The sequence below is a fragment of the Stegodyphus dumicola genome, chromosome 2, assembly GCF_044657685.1.
Source record: "Stegodyphus dumicola isolate Sdum_Otavi_A_Nest chromosome 2, ASM4465768v1".
Lineage (NCBI taxonomy): Eukaryota > Metazoa > Arthropoda > Arachnida > Araneae > Eresidae > Stegodyphus > Stegodyphus dumicola.
This window is the reverse complement of record NC_140769.1, coordinates 85,678,520-85,700,567: the sequence shown is the minus strand read 5'-3', so window position 1 is coordinate 85,700,567 and position 22,048 is coordinate 85,678,520. Positions and strand designations below refer to the sequence as shown.

General features: G+C 31.1%; 1 protein-coding gene across 4 annotated transcripts in view; it reads right to left on the bottom strand.

Moving 5' to 3' along the window:
- Positions 1-2,453: 2,453 nt before the first annotated feature.
- AP-1-2beta (adaptor protein complex 1/2, beta subunit) overlaps positions 2,454-22,048 on the bottom strand; it is a 65,658-nt gene continuing 46,063 nt past the window's right edge. For all 4 annotated transcript variants that reach the window (XM_085810838.1, XM_035350669.2, XM_085810839.1 and 1 more), the window contains exons 13-20: positions 20,149-20,504; positions 18,911-19,112; positions 17,892-18,014; positions 17,659-17,804; positions 12,652-12,781; positions 7,870-8,041; positions 2,824-2,978; positions 2,454-2,656 (exon numbers count right to left, since the gene is read on the bottom strand). In XM_085810838.1, coding sequence (XP_085666964.1) covers positions 2,582-2,656; positions 2,824-2,978; positions 7,870-8,041; positions 12,652-12,781; positions 17,659-17,804; positions 17,892-18,014; positions 18,911-19,112; positions 20,149-20,504 — 1,359 coding nt within the window. In that variant the 3' untranslated portion in view covers positions 2,454-2,581. The remainder of the gene's footprint in view (positions 2,657-2,823; positions 2,979-7,869; positions 8,042-12,651; positions 12,782-17,658; positions 17,805-17,891; positions 18,015-18,910; positions 19,113-20,148; positions 20,505-22,048) is intronic.

Below are 22,048 nucleotides of genomic sequence, written 5' to 3'. Positions count from 1 at the left end.
ACTCTCCAGGCATCTTCTCATTTTATGACCATTTGTTTCATGCTTTGAATAGCCACAAAAAAATAAGATAATTCCATAATGATGCTGACCAAATCAAGGTTCTGTTAAATAATGGTTAGAATTGGCTTCATGTGAAAGTTGTTAGCTTTGGGAGGGATGTTTTAGTATATTTCCTATAGTAAACTGACTCATAGTCATGTTGCATGCCACTAAAAATTCCATAAAAACTACGTCAGTAGCAGAATCTCACAACTTTTCAGAAATTACGTTCCCCCTTTAAAGGGTTATCCCATATACATACTTGCCAACCTATCACACTCAAAAATCAGGAGACGTTTTTAAGAAATCAGGAGATTTTCACAATGTTAAAAATACTTTTTAAATGATAAAAATATAGTTTTTAATAATGAATGTACTTTAAATAGTTACTAATTCTTAAATGAAAGCAACACAAAAATACTTTACACTGCATCGTTTGGGCCACAAAACACAATCAACAATGTGTTTTGGTCCTTGAACTTGAATATTTCTTAGCAATTTCACTATCGGGAAACATTTTTCTAAATAAAGCTGCAGCGTGATCCGATGCATTCAGTGGCAGGTTCTGCTCCAGTAAAAAGGCAGAGAACAGACATTCTGCATTAAGACATTTTAATCAGTTTTTATACAAATGTTACGAACAGTGGCAGATTTTGCTTTCGTTACGAAAGAAACTTCATAATTTTGTTCATAGCAATTGCTACGTAGGCCTGCTTTCGCTAATAAAAGTTTTTCTAATGCGTCATCACTAATACTAGTTATGCAGCTGTTGGAATTGTTTCAATTTTTCCTTCCTTTTAGAACTCCTTTCAAGATAATAATAAATATCAACAATGTGTTTTGGTCCTTGAACTTGAATATTTCTTAGCAATTTCACTATCGGGAAACATTTTTCTAAATAAAGCTGCAGCGTGATCCGATGCATTCAGTGGCAGGTTCTGCTCCAGTAAAAAGGCAGAGAACAGACATTCTGCATTAATAACTTTTTGGTCCTTTTTTTCCGAAGAAAAATTAAATTTTTAGTTTTTTTTTAAAACAACTCATGTTGTCCTTGTGTTTTTGTGTATGCACATGTTTGAGAACATCCACCCTTCCACCATGCAAAATCGAAAAATCGCAACGACAGACGGTACACATTGCAAATTTATTACATTTCCTTGAGGAAATAATGGAAAAAAAGTCAAACTGTGTACGATTTTTGAAACGTACATGAGTATTTCACCTTTCTCGCAGAGATAACAAAAGATGATAATTTCTAAAACTATTTTCCGAAGGCACGTGTACTCGCACAACTCAGGACAAAATGACCGAAATAACTAAAGAACATCCAAATAGCAGCTTGTTTTGTCCTCATTGGCTAATACTATATGCCAAATGACACGCAGTAGAGCTCGGTGCCCATTGGAAAACTGGAGAATGACATTTCTGGATGCGTATGCTCTCACTCACAAAGCAGAAAAATTTCTCATCTGATTCGCAAGATTTTGTTTTAGATATAATCTAGATAAAATTCAATTGCTTTTAGACGTCCAAAATCCCCCCCCCCTTTTTTTTTTTTTTTTTTTTTTTTTTTTTTTTTAAGTTCATATAACAAGTATTAAGCCAAGTTCCATAAAAATCGTGAGAAATTTTAAGAAAAAGAAATATATAGTAAATCGGGTTGGCGGGAGACCGGTCAAAAGTCGGGAGTCTCCCGCCTAAATCGGGAGAGTTGGCAACTCTGCATATATTTTAAGTGAGCCATTTTGAGTGGTATTTATTTTTTTTTTTTTTAACCTGTTTCTATGAACATCTTATTTCCAAATTATTTTTAGGCCTTTTTTTTTTTTTTTCCTGATTAAAAATAGAGATGTGAAAAACAATTTTTTAAAGTTGGGTTATACTATTTTTTATTATAACGAGTGTTTTGATTGATTGAAGAATCTACAATTTGTTAAGATGGAAATAATATTTTAAAATTTAACAAAGTTTTTCAAAATGAGTTGACATTTTTAATAGTAATTGAGCAGAAACAATGAAATGCAATAACAAACTCAGCTGTGCTTCATATTAGTAAATCAAAATATTAATGAATTGCTAATTTTTTGCATTGTTTTTGCTATTACTGCAGATTTTTACATCTATTTCACTTCCATAAACACCATAAAAGTTTCATCTAAAAGAGTATCAGTTTTTTTTATTACTCGATGCATCTTACATGAGTAGAAGGAAAATTTGGAATTTTTTAAAACAACTAATGCATTTAATACCTGATATTTGTATTTATTTCTAACACACTTTTTTAAATCATTATAACTAATTAACAGCACACTTAATGTTTTTTAATATAGAATTCTTTTATATTCAAATTTTATTTCATTATGCTATTTTATTGACAGATTTTTATGTCGTTAATAACATACAGTACCACTATATGAAGAAATCTATACATATTTATTAATGTGGAATGTTACAGGAAATGTATTCAGAATGTTTCAAACCAAATATTTTTGTAACTATATAATAATACAATAAAACAACACTGAGACTCAGTTTATATTACTCAATTATGCAAAATAGCTTCATAAGCCTGATGAACTGAAGAAGCAACATCCATTGCACGAGATTTCAGAGAAAGCTGTAAAAGGGAAGAAAAACTGATATTAAAGATTATATATATAACACTATTAAAATAGTAGCAGCACACACAAAACTTGTACAACTTGCATGTGATTAAACAGAAAACTTTTTAAATATATAAAAAAATTACTATTAAACTATATATTATAATATATATAGTCTTACTGTAAAAGAGGTGACACCAGGTTGAATTTTCATCTCAGCCAAAACCCATATGCCATTTGTTAACTTTAGAGATTGATATAGCATATCTTGACCATCTACATTACGTTTTGCAATAGTAAATATATTATTGTTCTGAAGTTTTTGTGAAACTTGATCTGCAAAAAATAAAAACTGGTTATTATTACAGAAAAAAGTAAGTACCAATTTAAGTCTCATAAGCACCAATTTAAAAAATATAATGTACAGAACAGAGCTAATCTGTTACATTTCCATGTAATTAGTCTAAACAACATCATGTATTATAATGCCTCCTTTAGATAGTAAAAAAGCCAGTTATAGTTTCAGATGAACAGGAAAAATATCAAAATTTCTGATATTCTCAAAGTATTTAAACTAGTTTTTATTTTTACATTCATCAGAATACTAGAATGCTCCAGATACTGCCATATGCCATGATGACCTATTTTGGATCAACAAAACTAACACAAACTCTGTTCATTTGAAAATAACCACAATCCATGATTTACTGTCATTATGTTCCATAAAACTGAAATATTTAAAATTTATAAACAAGCCATAAATATCTGCAATGAAAGAGATGCATCAATGACAAAGGTATTATTACAAAAGAGAAAACAAGGTTCATAGCCACATTTTAGTTTAAAAAATAAGTACCTATAAGCACTTTTTAAGCTTATTTTAAGAAAAAAATAAGCACCTGTCTAATTACATTATACACAACTGCATGACCTTAAAAATTATACTCGTAATTTAAAATATGAGAAATGCAGTATTTATTAAGAGAGAATAAGCATTATTTCAACCATGGAAAATAATTACTTTTTTTAATTTTAAATAACAGTTCAATTTACAGAACTGGTTTACAGTGAAAAAAACTATGCAGAACTAAACTATTACAAGATTTAATGATGAAATTTCAGTTCAAAATAGAGAAAATAAATAATAATAAAACATATTTATTGTATTCCCTTGGAACCTAATAATAAATACAATTTATTTTTCCACTCATATTGATATTTAAATAATTTAAATCTAAATTCTGAACATTTTCTAAATTTTCATTGTATATCAGTTTTTTCTTAACAGATATTGCAATCAAAGTAATTTAAGTAAAAAAGAGGAACATTTCCAAAATCAGAAGACAGAAATTTGCTTCATGTAGTCATCCTTTAACAGTAAAAGCTTAACTAACTCGCATACTTGGAAACTGAGGAATATTCGGACAGTCGAGCATAACTTGAAAAAGAGAAGTGGAGGGGGGGTAGACTGTAGCCGCTCTTTAGATTTTTCCGCTAAATAAATGCTTTTGACATTTCGATATGTGCATCATATAAAAACAAACCAACAGAACAGAAAAATATTCTGCTTAGCAAGCACAGTAAAACTCTTTTAAGTGTTCATAAACACATCTGGGACCAAACATCAAAATTAATTATCTCTGCAAAATATCGCAAACATTATTGCGCAATACGTGCGCCGTAATTCTTCCCTAAATGATATTATACAATCGGATTCAACAGCTGCCTGTATTGGGAGAATAAAGAACTAAATAAAGGAAAAGAAAGACTTACCAATCTGGGATGTTTTTCACTCTAATTTTCTACAGACTGCGTTAAATTTCCGGAATAGAATCATTCTTCGCTTGGGTTTGTAGACCGCAGAACTTTTAGTCCTATTCAATCCAGATTGGAAAGTGACAAAAAAAAGGGTCCGTCACTTGTTTTGCAGCAAACTGTAACAGTTTCAATATTCGAGATTTTGCGGAGAAAGGGGAGAACCTCCCAACCTTCGTACTATATAATGTATTGGACAAAAAAATGAAATTATTCTGACTATTCGATTACTTTCCCTTTATTTAAACTATTCCGAATATTATTAATTAGAAAGCTAATCTGTGTTAAAACACAACCATTTTTGAAAGTTTACTATACTTCAGCAGTTACTACAACTATGTTATTATAAACATTCATACATATGCTCATAATATAAGCATAACGATTACAATAAACACGAATATGAACTGACCAAGCGGAACAAGAATGCAAATTATTAAGATCTTGATAGAAATTCAAACGTGTGTAGTGTTTGGGTGGGAGGAAAAGAATGCCGAATGTACCGGAATTTTCTACTGCTTTCGCAATTCTTTGACCAACAGAACGGCGGGCACCTGTCTGTACCCTCCGCGCACACCAAAGGTTATGTTAATGCAGGGAAAGGGGTAAAAGCTATTTCAGAGAGTATGATTCACCATCTGACATTCCATATCAGGAAGAAAAGTTGTTTATTTATTTTCGGCTCTGGTCCGGGGAACAATTGCGCGTTCATTTAAAAATAAGCACTAAAACAAAAAAATAAGGGCTTTAAAGAAAAATTAAGCACCTATAAGGGCCTTTATATTTTATTTTCAAATATAAGGACTTGTAAGCACTTATAAGGACCGCTACGAACCCTGGAAAAAAAGATCTTGGCAGATACATATGATCATCTTTAATAAAATGTATGTGATAACTCAACAAAGTTGGTGGCGTAGTAATGGATGCATAAAGAAACAGAAACTTGCAGACATGGTTGAATGTAGTTATTTCCTTTTTATTCATAGTTAAACACATATTTTGTAAATCCAACAAAAATAAAAAGAACATTACAGTTCAAGTTAAGTAAAATAGCAGATGATTAAAATAATAAAAATTTACTCTTATTGAAAGAAAAAAAATCTAAACTTTTGATTATAATATTCTTTATAAGTATAAAAAGTAGTTTTCATGAACTATTAAGAAATATTTATTAGGCATTATTAATAAAAATGAAAATAAAGAAATTCACAATGAATAATCCTCAGTAAAAAGTTTGTTTGGAAATTTAAGATTCAGAATAATTGTTGCAATTCACTGAAGATTATAACTAAGCAAAGATTATAACTAAGCAAGAACTTTCCGCACCATTTATGGAAAATTAATAATAAAAAATTACCTACAATTAATATTAACAATGAATAAAATTAAGCTATAAGATATACATACACAAAAAACTATCTACACAATTATTGAAAATAAACAGGAATGAGACTAAAAAGTGACAGCAAAAAATTTGCACAGCCCCTAAGATGAATCAAGCTACTGATAAAATTCCTGCTGAAAACTACTCACAAAAATTTCAAGATGCCCATATTAGGGCTTTCATAGCATAAACCACACCTCACCCCTCAAGACTGCTTTGTTTGACTTCATTCTCCCAAAACAACGGAAATAGAAAACATATACAACAGATGTTTTCTCCTAAGACACATGTTCTGATGCGTAATAGCACGAGATCACTAAAGGCGCAGTGTTCCCGCTAATGGAACACCCCATTTTATTCAATGATTCTGCACATGCTTTTTGTATGAAAAATGTAAAAAAATATATATAACAAATAATATAGAGTACAGCCATCAAAATTATACAGAATTTTTTTTTCAAAAAAATCTTTTTGTATCACAAAAAAAATATAGAAAATTACTAGAAAATAAGTGGATTTTAATAACACATCATAAATGAAAATTCTGGGTCTCCTTGTGATATGCTGCCATCCACTATTTAAAAAGAAAAGTTCCAAGTATATTATAAAGGCATTTTTATGCATTTACGGTTGAATTTAACGGTTTCAGAAGCGATTCAAGTTGGGTGTTCCATGTAGTGGAACACTGATCAACAAAGGGTTAAAGCTCATTAAACAAAACACATACTACAATTACATCACCCACATGTGATATTGTCATACGACAAAAAATTTTAATAAACCCCAGCACTTGATTACTTCCACAATTAGCAATACTCGATATCATTCAATAGCCATTGCATTTCCAACACTTCAATAGTAGTATAGAATGAAAATATCAATTTAAATCCTATAAAATAATATTTTGAAGATATTATCCTTTGTTTCTTAGAGAAACTACATTAAATTATTTAACACACAAAATAAAACTGCAATATGTAAAACATATATTGGATTGGCAAAACAAATTATATTTTTCCTTTCAGCATCATTTGAAAGAGTCTGATATAACAAATAGTTTGAGTTAAATATGATTTATAAGTATTAACCCTCTGACTGTTAACATCTGTCTGACTCAATTTGTGGACCGAATTCACTTCAAAAATTGCGCCCCCCCTTTTTTCAATCTATATATATTGGAGAATTGAAAAATGCATTTTTCCTTTCTAGAAAATATTTTTTTATATAGATTTTTATTGTGAGAAACTAAGTTGCCAGAAAAAATTTCAGCTGTTATCACCGGAAAAATTTTTTTTAATAAATTTCAGTCGAATTACAGTTAATTTCTATTTATTGCATAATATAAAAAAGTAAACTATATAAAATTTAAGAGAATATAAAGCAGAGGAAAAAATATTTTAGAAATGCATTTTAGTATGATAGAGTTCAAAACAGGATTCAAGGCAAAGTTCAACTTCACAGTCTTTGCACCAGATTCAATAAATCTAATTAGTAATCAATCTAATTATTAATATAATCAATAAATCTAATTAATAATTCAATAATTTTATTAAATAATTAAGATAATCGTTCAATGTTTTCTAGCAGCCATTTCTGTATGAAAAAAGCCCAAAAAGTGGAATTTGAGCGGTAAATACCACGTGCCTTCAAACGCCGCAATTTAGTGGACAACTAACGATATCTGTTGGCCAAAACATAAACTAAACATCCAATACTGTATATAATTTATTTCAGAGGTTAAACAGGGAAAAAAACAGGATGTGCTCCTCAACAAAGGAAGAAAAACACAAGCCCGCGGAAATCGCGGGATGAGCAGATTTTGCTACATTTGAGTTGCCGTGGAAACTGTGGGATGAGCAGCCAGAGGGTTAAGAATAATTCTTATTAAAGCTTATCAGTGGAAAATACTCAGCTTAATTCATCAAAAAATTCTGAATTTTAAAACTGAGTAATCAAACCATTATTCTACAGAAAGAAAAATTATTATAGTTTAACAAGCATTCACTATTATTTCAAAACTGGTCATACCTGTACTCAAAACAATATTATCTATTGTGTACTGAACTTCATTCTGTGCTGGAATATCTTTCCATGTAGCAAGGAAGACCCTTTTATCCATCATACCATCTTCAGTACAGAAAACATGAAGTGGAACTATAGTGCTGAAGTAAAATACATCTACGTTGTTTTTGACTGCAACCTGAAATTAAACTTATTTATTTTAACTACTTACACACCGCAAATATAGCAATAATCACAGAATACACCCACATCTTGAATATCTAATTAAAAATTACACCTTGAAAACATAGGTAAACAAGTCATTAAATAAACAGAAAACTTCCCATCCTCATTTCAGCTGCATTGAAAAACAAAGCTTAACCCAGAAACAGAAAGACTATTTTCTGGCATATTAATGTAATCAATTTGTACTTTTTTTACTCACTGTTAACATTTTGAAACATCAAATGTTAAAAATAAAAGTTTAAATGACATGAAAATAAAAGAGTTTTACTAGTAAGAATACTAAACACATAAATTTATTTTAAAATTATTTGATCAACTGATATGTTATCTTTTTAGTCACTCAAGACCAATCTAGATCTTTGATAATTTCTTTTCTAACCTACTATTATTGGAATGTTCAGAAAGTAACTTCGTTTTTTTCCAATGTACGGTTTAAGTATTTTTTCACAGAAACTTCACGCTTAAGCCCCATAATCATTATATATTTTGACAGCTGCTATAGCAAGCCTTGTTTGTGAAAAAGTTCGATTGATTCTACACAGTAGTTTTTGTTTGGTGCCCTTTCAAATATGGATAAAAAGCTGCATTTTTGGCATATTTTACTTTTTTTATTATTGAAAGGGTAAAAATGCTGTTCAAGCAAGAAAAAAATTATCCCATGTGTATGGAGAAGATGTATTGACAGAATGGCAGTGCCAACACTGGTTTGCAAAATTTTGATCCAACAGTTTTGACCTTGGAGAGGCATTACATTCTGAAAGGCCAGTTAAAGCTAATAAAGACACAATAAAAGCATTAATTGATGGAAACCGACAAATAACAACTCGTGAGATTGCTGAGAGATTAAATTTATAGAATTTGACCATTTATGATCATTTGAAATGTTCATGTTTAAAATCTCAAAGCCTGACATATGGGTTCCTCATGTTCTCATGGAAAGAAATTTGTGCCGTCACATTGATGTTTGCAATTTGCTTCTTAAACATCAAAAAAACTATCCATTTTTGAAATGTATCATCACTGGAGACGAGAAGTGGGTTGTCTACAACGAAGTTAAACACAAGAGATCATGCAGCAAAAAAGATGAACTTGCTCAAAGCACTTTAAAAGCCGATATTCATCAAAAAAAGTGATGCTATCTGTTTGGTGGGATTTCACCCAAAGAGCTATTAATTTCGTTTTGCCATTTTGCGTTGGTTTACTATAAATGTCGGTTCAATTTTCAAATTGTTGCCACCAAATATTAGAGCCCTGTGTTACATTTAAAGAAATTAAATAATGAAGAATCCACATAAATATATGTATATTTCTCGCATTGTAATAAAACAACAGTACTAGAGGCATCAAATTTTGAATAACGTAATCTTCCACTGAATATGAGCATCTGGAAGCCCTAATTTGGAATTTAAAATTTGTTTCATTATCTATTTCATATTTTGTAACACTTTAGCGAATTTTTGATAAACACAGTCAATGATTTCAAAGTGAGCAATGGCAATACTGTATGGAGAGAAAAAACAATTTTATCTCCAGTGCGTGAGACTATGCATTGGAAATTCTAAAGATATGCTAATTTTAAAATTATTTTGCCATATTGCTGTTGAATTGAATTTTATGTTTAAGTGTGAAGAACATGATATTTAATAAATAAAAGCACCCCCTTGGGTGTGATGTAAAATCTAAAAGCCTATTTTTTTTGGGGGGGGGAGCTTTTAACAGACAACATAATGATCAATTCTTAAGTGTGTACTGTCATCAGCGAGACAAACTGAATGATTCACTTAAACAGAAAAGGCCAAAATGGATCAACAGAAAAAGTATAGTGTTCCACCAAGATAATGCTAGATGTCATACAAGTTTGGTAACTCGTCAAAAGCTTTTACAGCTTAGATGGGATATACTGACACATTCACCATATTCCCCAGCTCTGACATCTTCTGATTATTATTTGTTTCCAGTCTCTACAAAATTTTTTAGACGGTAAAACCTTTACTTCAAACGAGTGGTGTCAAAAATCACCTGGATCATCTGCCAGCAAAGAAAAAAACACTTATGAGCATGGAATCCTGCTATTGCCAAAAAGATGTCAAAAGGTATTGGACCAGAATAGACAATATACGAGTATAATTGAATAAAATATTTATTCATTTATTAGGAAATCATCTTTCATTTTCATGGGGAAAAAACAAAATTACTTTCCAAATAACCCAATACATACATTCTACAGCAGAATTGACCGATATTTTTCTGCAGACAGCTACTTAAAAATTTTCCACAGAGCTCTCGATCCACAAACTGATGCTTGTTTCATAAAAAAAAAAAAAAAAAAAATGTATACAAAAAAAAAAATATTAGAAACGATCAATTTAATTTGACATTATGCATTACAAGCACACATTACCTGCTGTCATAATTGTATTCACAGAAAGTTCCAAAATAAAAAAAAATAGGTTTAATTGGTTTTATTTAAAATTTGGTTAACTTAAAAGTTAAATTCAGTGGATTCCCTGAACTGTTTTTCAAAACACTATCATAATGTACAAATGACCATTTAAAGTGCTTTCAGCCTCATAGGTCTCCAGATCCAACCCTTTATGATTTTTTTCAAGATTTATCAAAAATACTGTGCATATGCTGAATTTATGCACAACATACAAAAATTCCAGCAGTAAATTGTAATTCAGCAGAATTTTTGCAGAGAATGTGTATGGCAAGAAACTGATTATCACTTTGATGTTTGCCAATTTAAGTGAAGAAATGGTGACAAAATATCTGATATACTAATTTTCAGTGTATTTCATACCAGATAAAGTATAATATTTGTATTGTAAGAAGTAATAATTTGGCAAGCAAATAAAACGTGCATAGTATGCAAGATAAAAATAAAGTAAAACAAAATTATAACTTAAATCAGCAATAGCCCCTTAATTCCTCATTTTAATTTGGGTGCTTTCCCTCTCTATTCTAAAAACAGTAATACCTTTTTTTGTATTGTGTTATTTTTAGATTAATCCATCATGACTTTTATATAACGATGATGTAGTTAATTCGGAACACAACATTTAGAGAACCAAACTTTTCTCTTAATAAGCTTTCATATTGGATAATTATGCACATTGCTTCTGCTTGTTACTAAGTCTGCTTGCTACTACTACTTGTTTCTGCTCTACTAAGATGCTACCGCGTTGCTTTCTTCCTACCACAATAGTGTAAAAAATTTAATGTTCTAGAATGGCATAATTAGAGTGCCAAGTGAATTGTGGTCACAAATATCAATTGAAATAAAAATTAATATTTAATCTCCCTTGGCTGCCAAGTTTACTGTTCATAACAGATTAAGATCTATGAAATGCAATATTTCTGCATCTATAAAATAGAATTCTCTGCATAAAAGTGAACATTAAATGTCCCTTGGCTGCCAAGTTTACTGCTCATAACAGATTAAGATCTATGAAATGCAATATTTCTGCATCTATGCTACCAGCTTTCCTACAGTTACATATGCTCGACTAAATGACAGCAAAAATATAAATAAAACTACTTTTTCTATGATAATTTGGAAATATATATATATATTCCTTTCTTTTACCAGTTGATAAATTTTATAGATACTTCAGAATTAATTAAGTGTTAATTTTTATTTTTCCATGGCTGTTTTTATGGGAGGTTGCATAATAATCTTATACTTATTACAATATTTAGTCTAATAATCCTGTAATCTAAATTTTAATTATTGCTTTATCTTCATTTGGTACAATGAGAATAATATTGTTGCATGCATACGAGTTCGTAATGCATCGAATGCACACAGAATTGATGACTGTTCGATAAAACTTATTTTACCAAAATAAACATTTCACAGTTTAAAACTTTCCACAAAAATACTTGTACAGCTCTTCTCAGTATCACAGAGCACAATCAATATTTACACTTAAAATTACTAAGAATGTTTAACACAATGCAATGCAAAGCACATATAAAAGGCGAAGCTCTCACAGATAATACTCCGAATTCAGCTCTGAACTAACAACTCAGAACAAATGTTCTATCTAATCTTGCATAGTTTTTCCATAGCTGCCAAGAAATCTCTAGTACTTCTCAAAATTACTGAAAGGCATATAAGAGCCAGATATGGTTACAGCTACTTATAGCATCAATTACAATACCCATTACAGTTATTCAAGAACCAGACAAAAATGTCGTTAAGTTCAGAGACTTTTGGCGATTTCTCGCAAAATTTGCCCACAAAAATTAGTTTTCAAAATGATGGCCAGCGTGGCAGCATCTCACTAATTTGGCAGAGATAGCCATTTACTCAATGTTAAATAAACTTGCCCTTGTATTCTTACTTTTCTGGCAAACTTCACTTCTTTAGATTTTTCATGTTACATTATACAGAAAAAATACAATTTCACGTATAATTTCATAAAAATAATTTATACATGTACAAAATTTATATTATTATGAATTCATAACAATATATATACATACATGTATACCATTTTTTTTTATTTGCATGTTGGTAAGAAATTTACTAATTCTGCAGCCAGTATTAAGTCTTACTTGAAGATTAGTTAGGGGGTCCATCTTTTGCACAGCTCCCATAGTATTCAATGGTAGACTGACATCTGCACTTGTATTTGGCAACAAAGGAGCTGGAACTTGAAGAGGTTGTGCTGGAGCAATTCCAAAACTGAAAAAGTAAGTACCTATGTTTTATTACAAGAAAGCTTCTAACATAAAACAATAAGAATAAGTAAGAAAATTAAAGACATACACTACCTAAAAACATTTTCAGTTTAACAATACAAAAGCAGTGGTCTCAAACTAAAATTGCATGAGGCCATACACTATCTAAAAACATTTTCAGTTTAACAATACAAAAGCAGTTGTCTCAAACTAAAATTGCATGTGGGCCTCATGCACAACCTAAAAAGGTGCTGGCAAGCCGCATATATGCAGCTGCAGCGCCGGATATACGTATAACCTACACAAGCTATAGCTTAGTGCCCCCACTTTCTTGGAGACCACAAAAAATTAAAATATAGTATAAATAGTATTAAGATATATTATAACTGACTTATAAAGGGTGGTGTGGAGGTGGTGGTGTATTGAATTATGGCAAAGCACACTAGGGCTATCTGCCTAAGGGGAGGGATGCCTTTGTGGAGGACTTTCTAAGGGAAACTGGCTCGTATACACGTTGCACATGGGGAAAACCACGAAAACGCCCATGCAGCCAGCCCGTTTGCGGGATTCGAACCTCGGACCGAACTACCAGTGTTCAGCGACTTTACCGCTCGGCCGCTGTTGGGCCGACTTATAAAGGGACCCATATTTCAAATAGTCTAAATCTGGCTCTGGCCAGCTGGGACAGGAGGTAGGAAAGCCTATCTTTTTTATGCATCTATATAAAACTTCAAACAACTAGCTAAATTTTACCTTAACTTCCAATTTCATTTAATAAATATTCATCAAAACACACATAAAATATCATAATGATAATGCAAACGAAAAAATTAAGATTTATTATGCTTATTTTCTATTTGTAACAAATTTCTGCTGTTTAGGAAAGTTACGTTTCTCCTGTTGCAATTTCTGTTACATTCCATAATTCAAATATACTAACTAGCAGCTAAATATTCAATTTTTGGATCAATATTTATTTCAAATAATTCTAATGTGTTGAATTAACTACTACATAACTTAGTTTTAACAAAAATTTAAAAAATTATGAAAACTTACCAAATTTTCAGAAAAAACTTGTGAAACAGAACAGAGAACAAATAATGATAACTTATTCTCCTTCCTTTATATATTCAATTTTTTATCAACACATGCAGAAAAAATATATTGTATGTAAATTACAATATATTTCTCCATTTGCAGATTAACATTTGATGGTGTTTTCAGTTTGATAACATCTGTAGCATTGGAGAAAAATTACTGGAAACTATCTTCATCATGGATTGTAGATGCTCGTCGATCAACCAAGATCTTTTGTTAGACTCATTAATTTTCAAATGCGAAAAAACTGCTCACATATAACTGTACTCCCAAACAAAGTAATTATTCTTACCACAAAAATTCACAACTAAGGATACTTACCTTTTGACAAAGTATAAGTAAATATTAATCAGATCTGCATCTTCATATTTTTAATAAGATTTATATTGCATTGTAAATTAACTAGTCTCATTTAGATTTTCTGGTATATTATTCATGTCCACTTTTAATAGAAGTGAAAATAATTTAAAACCGATCTCCAAATCATTAAATTCCTTACATCTGCCTTCAATTCTTGTCGTAATAATCTTTTTCTTGCATATTCTTGAGATTTTTCATTTTCATATTATAATAATAGTACTGGTTTAGGACAAAGGAAATAAGGGGACTTTTTTTTTATTTCAGTTGTGTTTTCTAAACTTACAATCTAACTTTAAAACGTTTAACAGAAGTATGAATTTCAGTGATAAGTTTAACTTTTATTTGTAGCTTTTTATTGAAATATTTAAATTGCCAATTAACTCAATGAGAAGTGTTAAATCTGTTATCCATGTATCAGTATGCCCGGTGAGACGTGTTCTGAACGTGAGAGGTGAAGATCGTACTCAGTGTGAGCTCCGATTTATCGTGACTATCACATGTTTTGCTTTTGACTGCAGAGGTACCTGCGGGTACAACCTAAAATGTCCTTCTTCAGGACTCCGACCGATGTTATGAGCGATGATCTAAATGAGAGGAAATCTGAAAAGTCATTCCAATCTACTAGATCAATGCCAGTAAAGTTCAGGAAAGATTTCGTTGCCGAGAGCAGTACCAAGAAAGAAATGAGCAAAGCTAAAGGAAAAGAGGTTTAGAGAAGTCTTAAGGTGCCAGATGTAGCGGATCCACGTATCCTGAAAATGATTAGGTTATATGGTGTAGAATATGTTTTCAGACTTGTGAATAGTCAGGAGAATGAGCAGGCACAAGCACAGCAACAGGAGCAGGTGCAAGCACAGCAGCAGAAGCAGGCGCAAGCACAGCAGCAGAAGCAGGTGCAAGATGTACAGCCCACCCAGTTGATTCATGAATCCAGCATAAAGAAGCCTTGAACTGATGATACTCTGATGAAGTAATGAGTGACCAGGAATGGAAACTTCCGAGGAATCCCGTGAAACATCAAGTTCCTGAAGTGCCGATGGAAATCACCCAGACTAACAGATTTGAAGCACTGGAAAGCACAAGCCAGGGAGGAGAAGAAAGAGAAGCATCTGCAGTGCAAACACCCCCACTCCTTATGTTCCCGTGCGACACGCCTGATTGGCTGACGATCGATGAACTTTTCGCCAAAACTGTTTAAAGTCTTCTCCAAAATTTGTAGCTTCCTTTGGAATGTCAACCTTGCTGAGAAACTTTGAGGATTGCTCTAAATTGTACAGAAAATCATGCGGATGACCACCTGTGAGTATTTCCAGTTGCTTTTACATTCATGCTAGATCTTCATCTAGTGTTCATCTTTAATTACTGCCAGCCTTTTCAATTTTGTTTCCTTCATTCTCAGGTTATTTCGTTTCAAGATTCAAAAACTTCTTTTTGTTCTACAAGGGGTAGGGTTTCGGAACCCAGGTACCCTGATGTTAAGGCACCATTCTACTGGATCGTATATCAGTATGCAATTTGACGGTGTTTATATATATATTTTTTTTAAATTCAAATTTAAAAAATTTCAAAATAATTTCAAAATTTTATCTATTTATTAAATCAAAAAAAATACTGTAAATCCTCTCAACTTAACCACCTCAGTATAATAAATCATTTCTCCATACTCACTTTCAATTTTTTCAAGCAATACAACAAATTCTCAATGATTCACAGTTTGTCCACAAATAAAGTTTGCAGTTTTAACCCTCTGTGGTCATATTAAATTTATACATGGGTATAATGCTGGTTGGAAGTAATATTAGTTGAAAAAATACTAATACATAATATGCAAGATTATGAAGCTTGTCGACAATATGTGGTCCATGATCAGTATGGTTCTTTGCTATAGTGGCTGAAAGCAGACATATGACTACAACTATAAAAAAGCTTTGGTGGCCAGGAGTAGACATGCAACTACAAAGGGTTAATTGTTTCCATAATATCATCAAATTTTTGTCACAGAATGCTCCTTGATGAATAATGCAATGCCTAGTGCAAAACATTTCTTGAAATTTTTCTTTTTTCATTACATTTCTTAATTTTACCACTACTCCTCTTTTTTTTTTTTTTTTTTTTTTACCAACCACAGCAATTACACTATCACTTGCAAATTCAACCATTTTATCTCAATGTAATTTATGTTTATCTACTACCATTTTTATTTCAGAAAAAATAAACTGTGCAATAATTTTTTTCTCATAGGATTTATTTTCAGCTATTCCTCAATTACTCAACTTCCAGTTAACTACTATTTATCAGTAATACTTTGTACAAATACGACAAGCTGCGATGTCAGAACTCTCATCAACTGCTACTGAGAATACTAAAATGAATAACACTTTTTTCATTTATCTGACATCGTAAGTCACTTGCAATTTTGTTAATAGGTCCCACTACTGTGTTGGCTTATAATCTAATATTTTTAAATAACTGTTGTTTGTCAGGACACAGAAGTGCAACAGATTTAATCAAACAATCTTTAACAAATTTACCATCAAATTATTTTAATCTTTTTGCAATGATGTACATAACAGTAAAACTTGCATGAACCATTACTTTTCTGTATTTATTTGCTTCTATAAACACATTTTGTTGTTGATGTAAGCTAGATTTTAGAAAGTTTAACTTTTCTTCCTTCAGTTTACTTTTCAACATTTCTCTTCCTCCACCCCTTTTGTTTTTACAAATCACTTTGTAATGGTGACATAAACCACATTCTTTTGGAATTAATATTCCCTCATTGCAAATAAAACATACAATTTTATTTATTTAAGCAGAAACTGGACACGCCATAATATTAAATTTCTACTATCAGCTGGCGAATAAATTTATTGATAGTATCAATGCCCAACCTTGGCCTAGTCAACTAACCTGGAATGCATGCAAAGTCTGTAATTTTTTCATTTAACTGACACCACAAATCTATTCATTCCATTCTTTTTTTCATTCAATAGCAAATGTGCACATAAACATAATCCATATATTTCTGATGGTGCTTATATTTATATAGTAAATTGTAATTCCTGTGATGTGATGATTAATGCCTTTTTTAGCTTTTCCTGTGGGTCTTCGCAGCATACACATCCTGTATATACTCTCGGCTGTGAGCTAGCACTAGCTTCAAATTTAATTGAAATGTAATGGCTGCTGAAATGTTTGTAGTGCTTTTCTATTCTTTTTAATAACCACTAAAATGCAGTCCACTACCCAATGAATTTATGCTATATCGAAATCTGCAAGTACTGCATTAAAACAAAGGGCTAACTGAAACGTATTGGAGGACCACGTAAAATCGCTTAATGGGCTGCATGAAGCCTACAGGCTGTCAGTTTGAGACCATTGCTATAAAGCCTGATGATTTAATATGTTAAAATTAACCCAAACCTGTTTTTATTAAACTGAATGGCAAAACCACCCATTGCTTGCATAGCTTTATTAAAAAATGTCATTTCCATGTATATTTGACTATTTCGAACAGTAAACGTGCCAGTGATTTCCAAACCTTTTCCTCTGGTTGCAGGTAACCAAACCTGAAAATAAATTGATATTGTTTTAACATTTATTACAATATATAAATAATGTAAATTTTCTGTTTAAAGTAAATAATATAAAATAACCTGTTTTGGGGGTGTGTAGAAAGTTACAGGAGGTGCAACACCAAATATATCCCCAAGAAGGCCTGCAGCACCTACTGTAGGTGCTGGAGCAGGTGTTGTTTCTGTTGTTCCAATATCACCAAGCTAATCCATAAAAATAATAAATAAAATCAAAAAATAAAAATCTACTTAATATACATGTATTCAGTCACTTCAAATACTTCATATATATAGCTGTAAAACAATGATATCTTAAGCAGGTAACCCAACTTAATTGCTAATATGCCTCTTAACAATATAAATACTTTTTTAAAGTTTCCAATATTTTGACAATTATGACAACTATTGTGTCTACATATGTATTTTTAGAATACATGCACATTTTTCAATATATTTCAATATGCTATCATATCAATTAAACGTTTTAATACAATCAGTTCATTAAATGCATATTTTTTTTTAAATAAGACATCAATATGCTTTATACAGTAAAAGAGCATTTCCTACAGAAGCAATCCATGCATAAGCTTTCAGATCTGACATAACTACTTTCTCATTTTAGCAGTTTTCTAAAAAAAAAATTTTAAGATTATATATTACATATAACCATTTACTCTGAAGAATTATTCCACTGGAAACAATTTTAATACATCTAATTTAATACATATGCCAATTTTAATACATTCAAATACAAAATAATCATGTACAACAGCTAATACACTTTTACAAAAAAATTTATTGCAATTTCTTTATTATTAGCTTTTTATTCTTCCTTCACTTTAAAACAGTTAAATAATTTTAAATGCTCAGAATCTGTATAAATAAGCACAATATTACACCTCTGTTTCAATTTTTTTTAATTTAATGCACATTATTTACCGCAATATTTTGTTATGCTTATGTAATGAATGAATCATACAGCAAGGTCAAAATTTGCTCGTAGCGTTTTAAACAAAAATTCCTTCCTTTCAAAAATTTAAATTTTTGCCAATAATAATAATGGAAATTTTTAAAAGTTCCAAACTATCTCCATTACTTACCAAGCTGTCCAGTCCTCCTCCAAGTAAGTCCACAGCTGCACTTGGAACTGATGCAGCAGGTGCCACAGGAGGCACAGTAGGGGGTGCATTCAGATCAATACTAAGCAGATCTCCTATTAAGCTTTCACCCGCAGGAATAACAGCTGCCTGTTCTGTAACAACAGTTGGACTGCCAGCTGGTGCTTCTTCAGTTGAACCTAACCTAAAAGTTAAATACATTTTTGCATAATTTACAAATGTTACTTTTTAAGAATTTAGAGATTCAAGAATTTTATTCATAGTTATATCCTTTGGATTATGAAAGTTCACATTTTGCTTTTAAGAAGCCAAAAGAAATCCAAAGATTTCATTTTTACCGAAAAAGATTACTAAGTTTAAACATGTTTTAGTCAGCTTTTAAATCTGAAATAATTCATAGGCTTAGGCAGTAGATATTTTACATATTCATAAAAACCTGTGGGATAACGATTTAAATTATCAAAATTTAATCATTCTATTTAATTTCAAAACTTCCATTTCAGCCTCAACAGACAGCCTTCAGTGCTAAGAAAATCATTGAAGCCGTTAGTGAATTAGCTGTCAGTGAATTTGTCTGCATAATTTAATAGTGAGATGTTAATGACAGATACAAGAGATGTGATATTTCAAGATTCAGTTCTCGTAAATCTTGAAAAATATTTGAAATTCTAGAACTTAAACCTACATACTTTTTTCTCCTTTCAGAACTTCATCTAGAAAATTATTAAATGCTTTAATTCAAAACGTTGGAAAGACAAGCTTTACTGACACCCACTAGAAGTATAAATTAAAATTAAAAAGGAAATGCAGTTGTTAGTATGTTAGTGCACTTGGATCACCCAAATCACCACTTGAAGACTCTGCAAACAGTTAATACTACGTGTTTCTGTAGTATTTATAGTCTTGGCAATACACTTAATAAACTATTCAATTTAAGTGATTGATTTTCTCTATCTTACCAATAGCATTTTAATTACACATTTAAGCCCAATATTTTATTTATATAAATTTTATTTCATTACCTAAATATACATAACATACCTCCAAGCATATAGGTGATATGAAAAACTCCATTATGTCATTAATAGAGATTTTTATTTAAAAAGAAAAGAAAAATTTTTTTTAATTATTTTAACAAGGAATGTGCAATAAAGAATAATGAAACTTACAAGTTAGGAATATTTTTAAACATATTTTTCAAAAGTTACGAGTACACTTACGAGTTCTGTCGAGGTGGTAAGGATTTTCGAATTCCCAAACGTCCTTCAACAAAAGCAGATGGAGGTTTGTGGTATACAGAAGCCAAACTACTTATATGACAAATAAGTTCATCTAGTAAAGAAGGTTCAAGTAAATCTGTTTCTTCAGAAATTAAAGGTTTTTCTGCCAAAACAACTTCCTTAGCAGCAGCAGGATCTGTAGATAATAATCTCCAATATATAAATCCTCTATCTCTTAAATCAGGATTATCACTATCTTGTGTTGCCAAGCTTAATACTTGCTGGACTAGTTCCTGAGTTTCTGTGGGCCGTTTCAGAAATAATTTCACAATAGCAGTTAGGAGTTGCAGTTGCACCTATAACAGACAACATAATATGTAACTTCAGAATACTGGAATATGTGTTTGAATCATCACAGTCTTACAGAAGATGAAATGCTCAAATATTAAGCAAATAAACTCTCATTTTTTTTACAAAATGTATTCTTAATTTTCAAAGGTGGGGCACATGAACAACAATAGAAACAAGTATTAGAAGCAGAATAAAAACAAGTAGTAAGGGCAAAAAAAGGAATAAAAACAAGTAGTAGGAACAATATCAAAAAGTTCAGCCTCCCAATATCTACAAGGAATTATACAAACTTTACAAAAATTATAGAAATCTGATTCTCATCTTAGTAAAACACACAAAAAAGCAGACAAATTGACAACAGTACAATTATTATTAAATAACACTACCTGATGTACATTAAGCTGATATAAATATGACTACATTAATCTAGATATTGCTTACAAAACATATACAAAACAGTCAAAAGTCATTAATCCGGACTCGTCGGGACTTCGGCGATTCCGGATTATCGATTTTTCTGGATTATAGAACTGCTCTTACAGTTTCCAGATTATAGATCATCAATTTAAATCTGGTAAGATGGCATGCAGAAATTATACAATTAAAAATACGAAATTGTAATTTATGAAATAAAGAACAATTATGATCTAAAGGGTATCAAAATTTACAAAAAAAAGCTTAATATTTATTTGTTTACTTTATTAAACATTTCTTTCAATGTAAGTTGTTTAAGATGCTTCCCCAAAAAATTCAAAAAGTTCCTTTTTCTTGCGTCATATATAGTGGACTTTCCAATGCCATACTTCTCGCATAATTTTGAGACAAATAGACCTTTATCAATTTTTTGCAGCAATTTCACTTTTTGTTTAATGGACATCGAAACATGCTGCTTTGCAAATCCTTTGGCAGCTCCAGAATTGGAAACTCTTTTTGGCATAATCGAAAGTTCAAGTTTAATTTTTATAAAATTGCTCTAACAGTCTGTAAAAAATAATAAGTTGGATCCAATTAGAAGATTAAGGAACAGTGCAATCTGCAACATTAACTGAAATGCCTTAGATAATTTTAGCCTAGCTTATAACATAAATGTATATGTATGTATTTAATTATGGCAAAGCACATTAGGGCTATCTGCCTAATGGAGGACTTTCTAAGGGAAACTGGCTCGTATACACGTTACACATGGGGATAACCACGAAAACACCCATGCAGCCAGCCCGTTCACGGGATTCGAACCTCAGACCGAACTACCAGTGTTCAGCGACTTTACCGCTCGGCCTTTGGTGAGCCCATAAATGCATATGTTTAATGTATAACTTTAATGTTAGAAGATTATGGAACATCCACTTAGGAGGATCCAATTAGAAGATTAAGGAACAGTGCAATCTGCAACATTAACTGAAATGCCTTAGATAATTTTAGCCTAGCTTATAACATAAATGTACATGTTTAATGTATAACGTTTAATGTATAACTTTATGTGCATGCGTTTATGCATACGCATAAAATTTGTAGCTTTGAGGTCCAGATTATAGATCATTCCGGATTT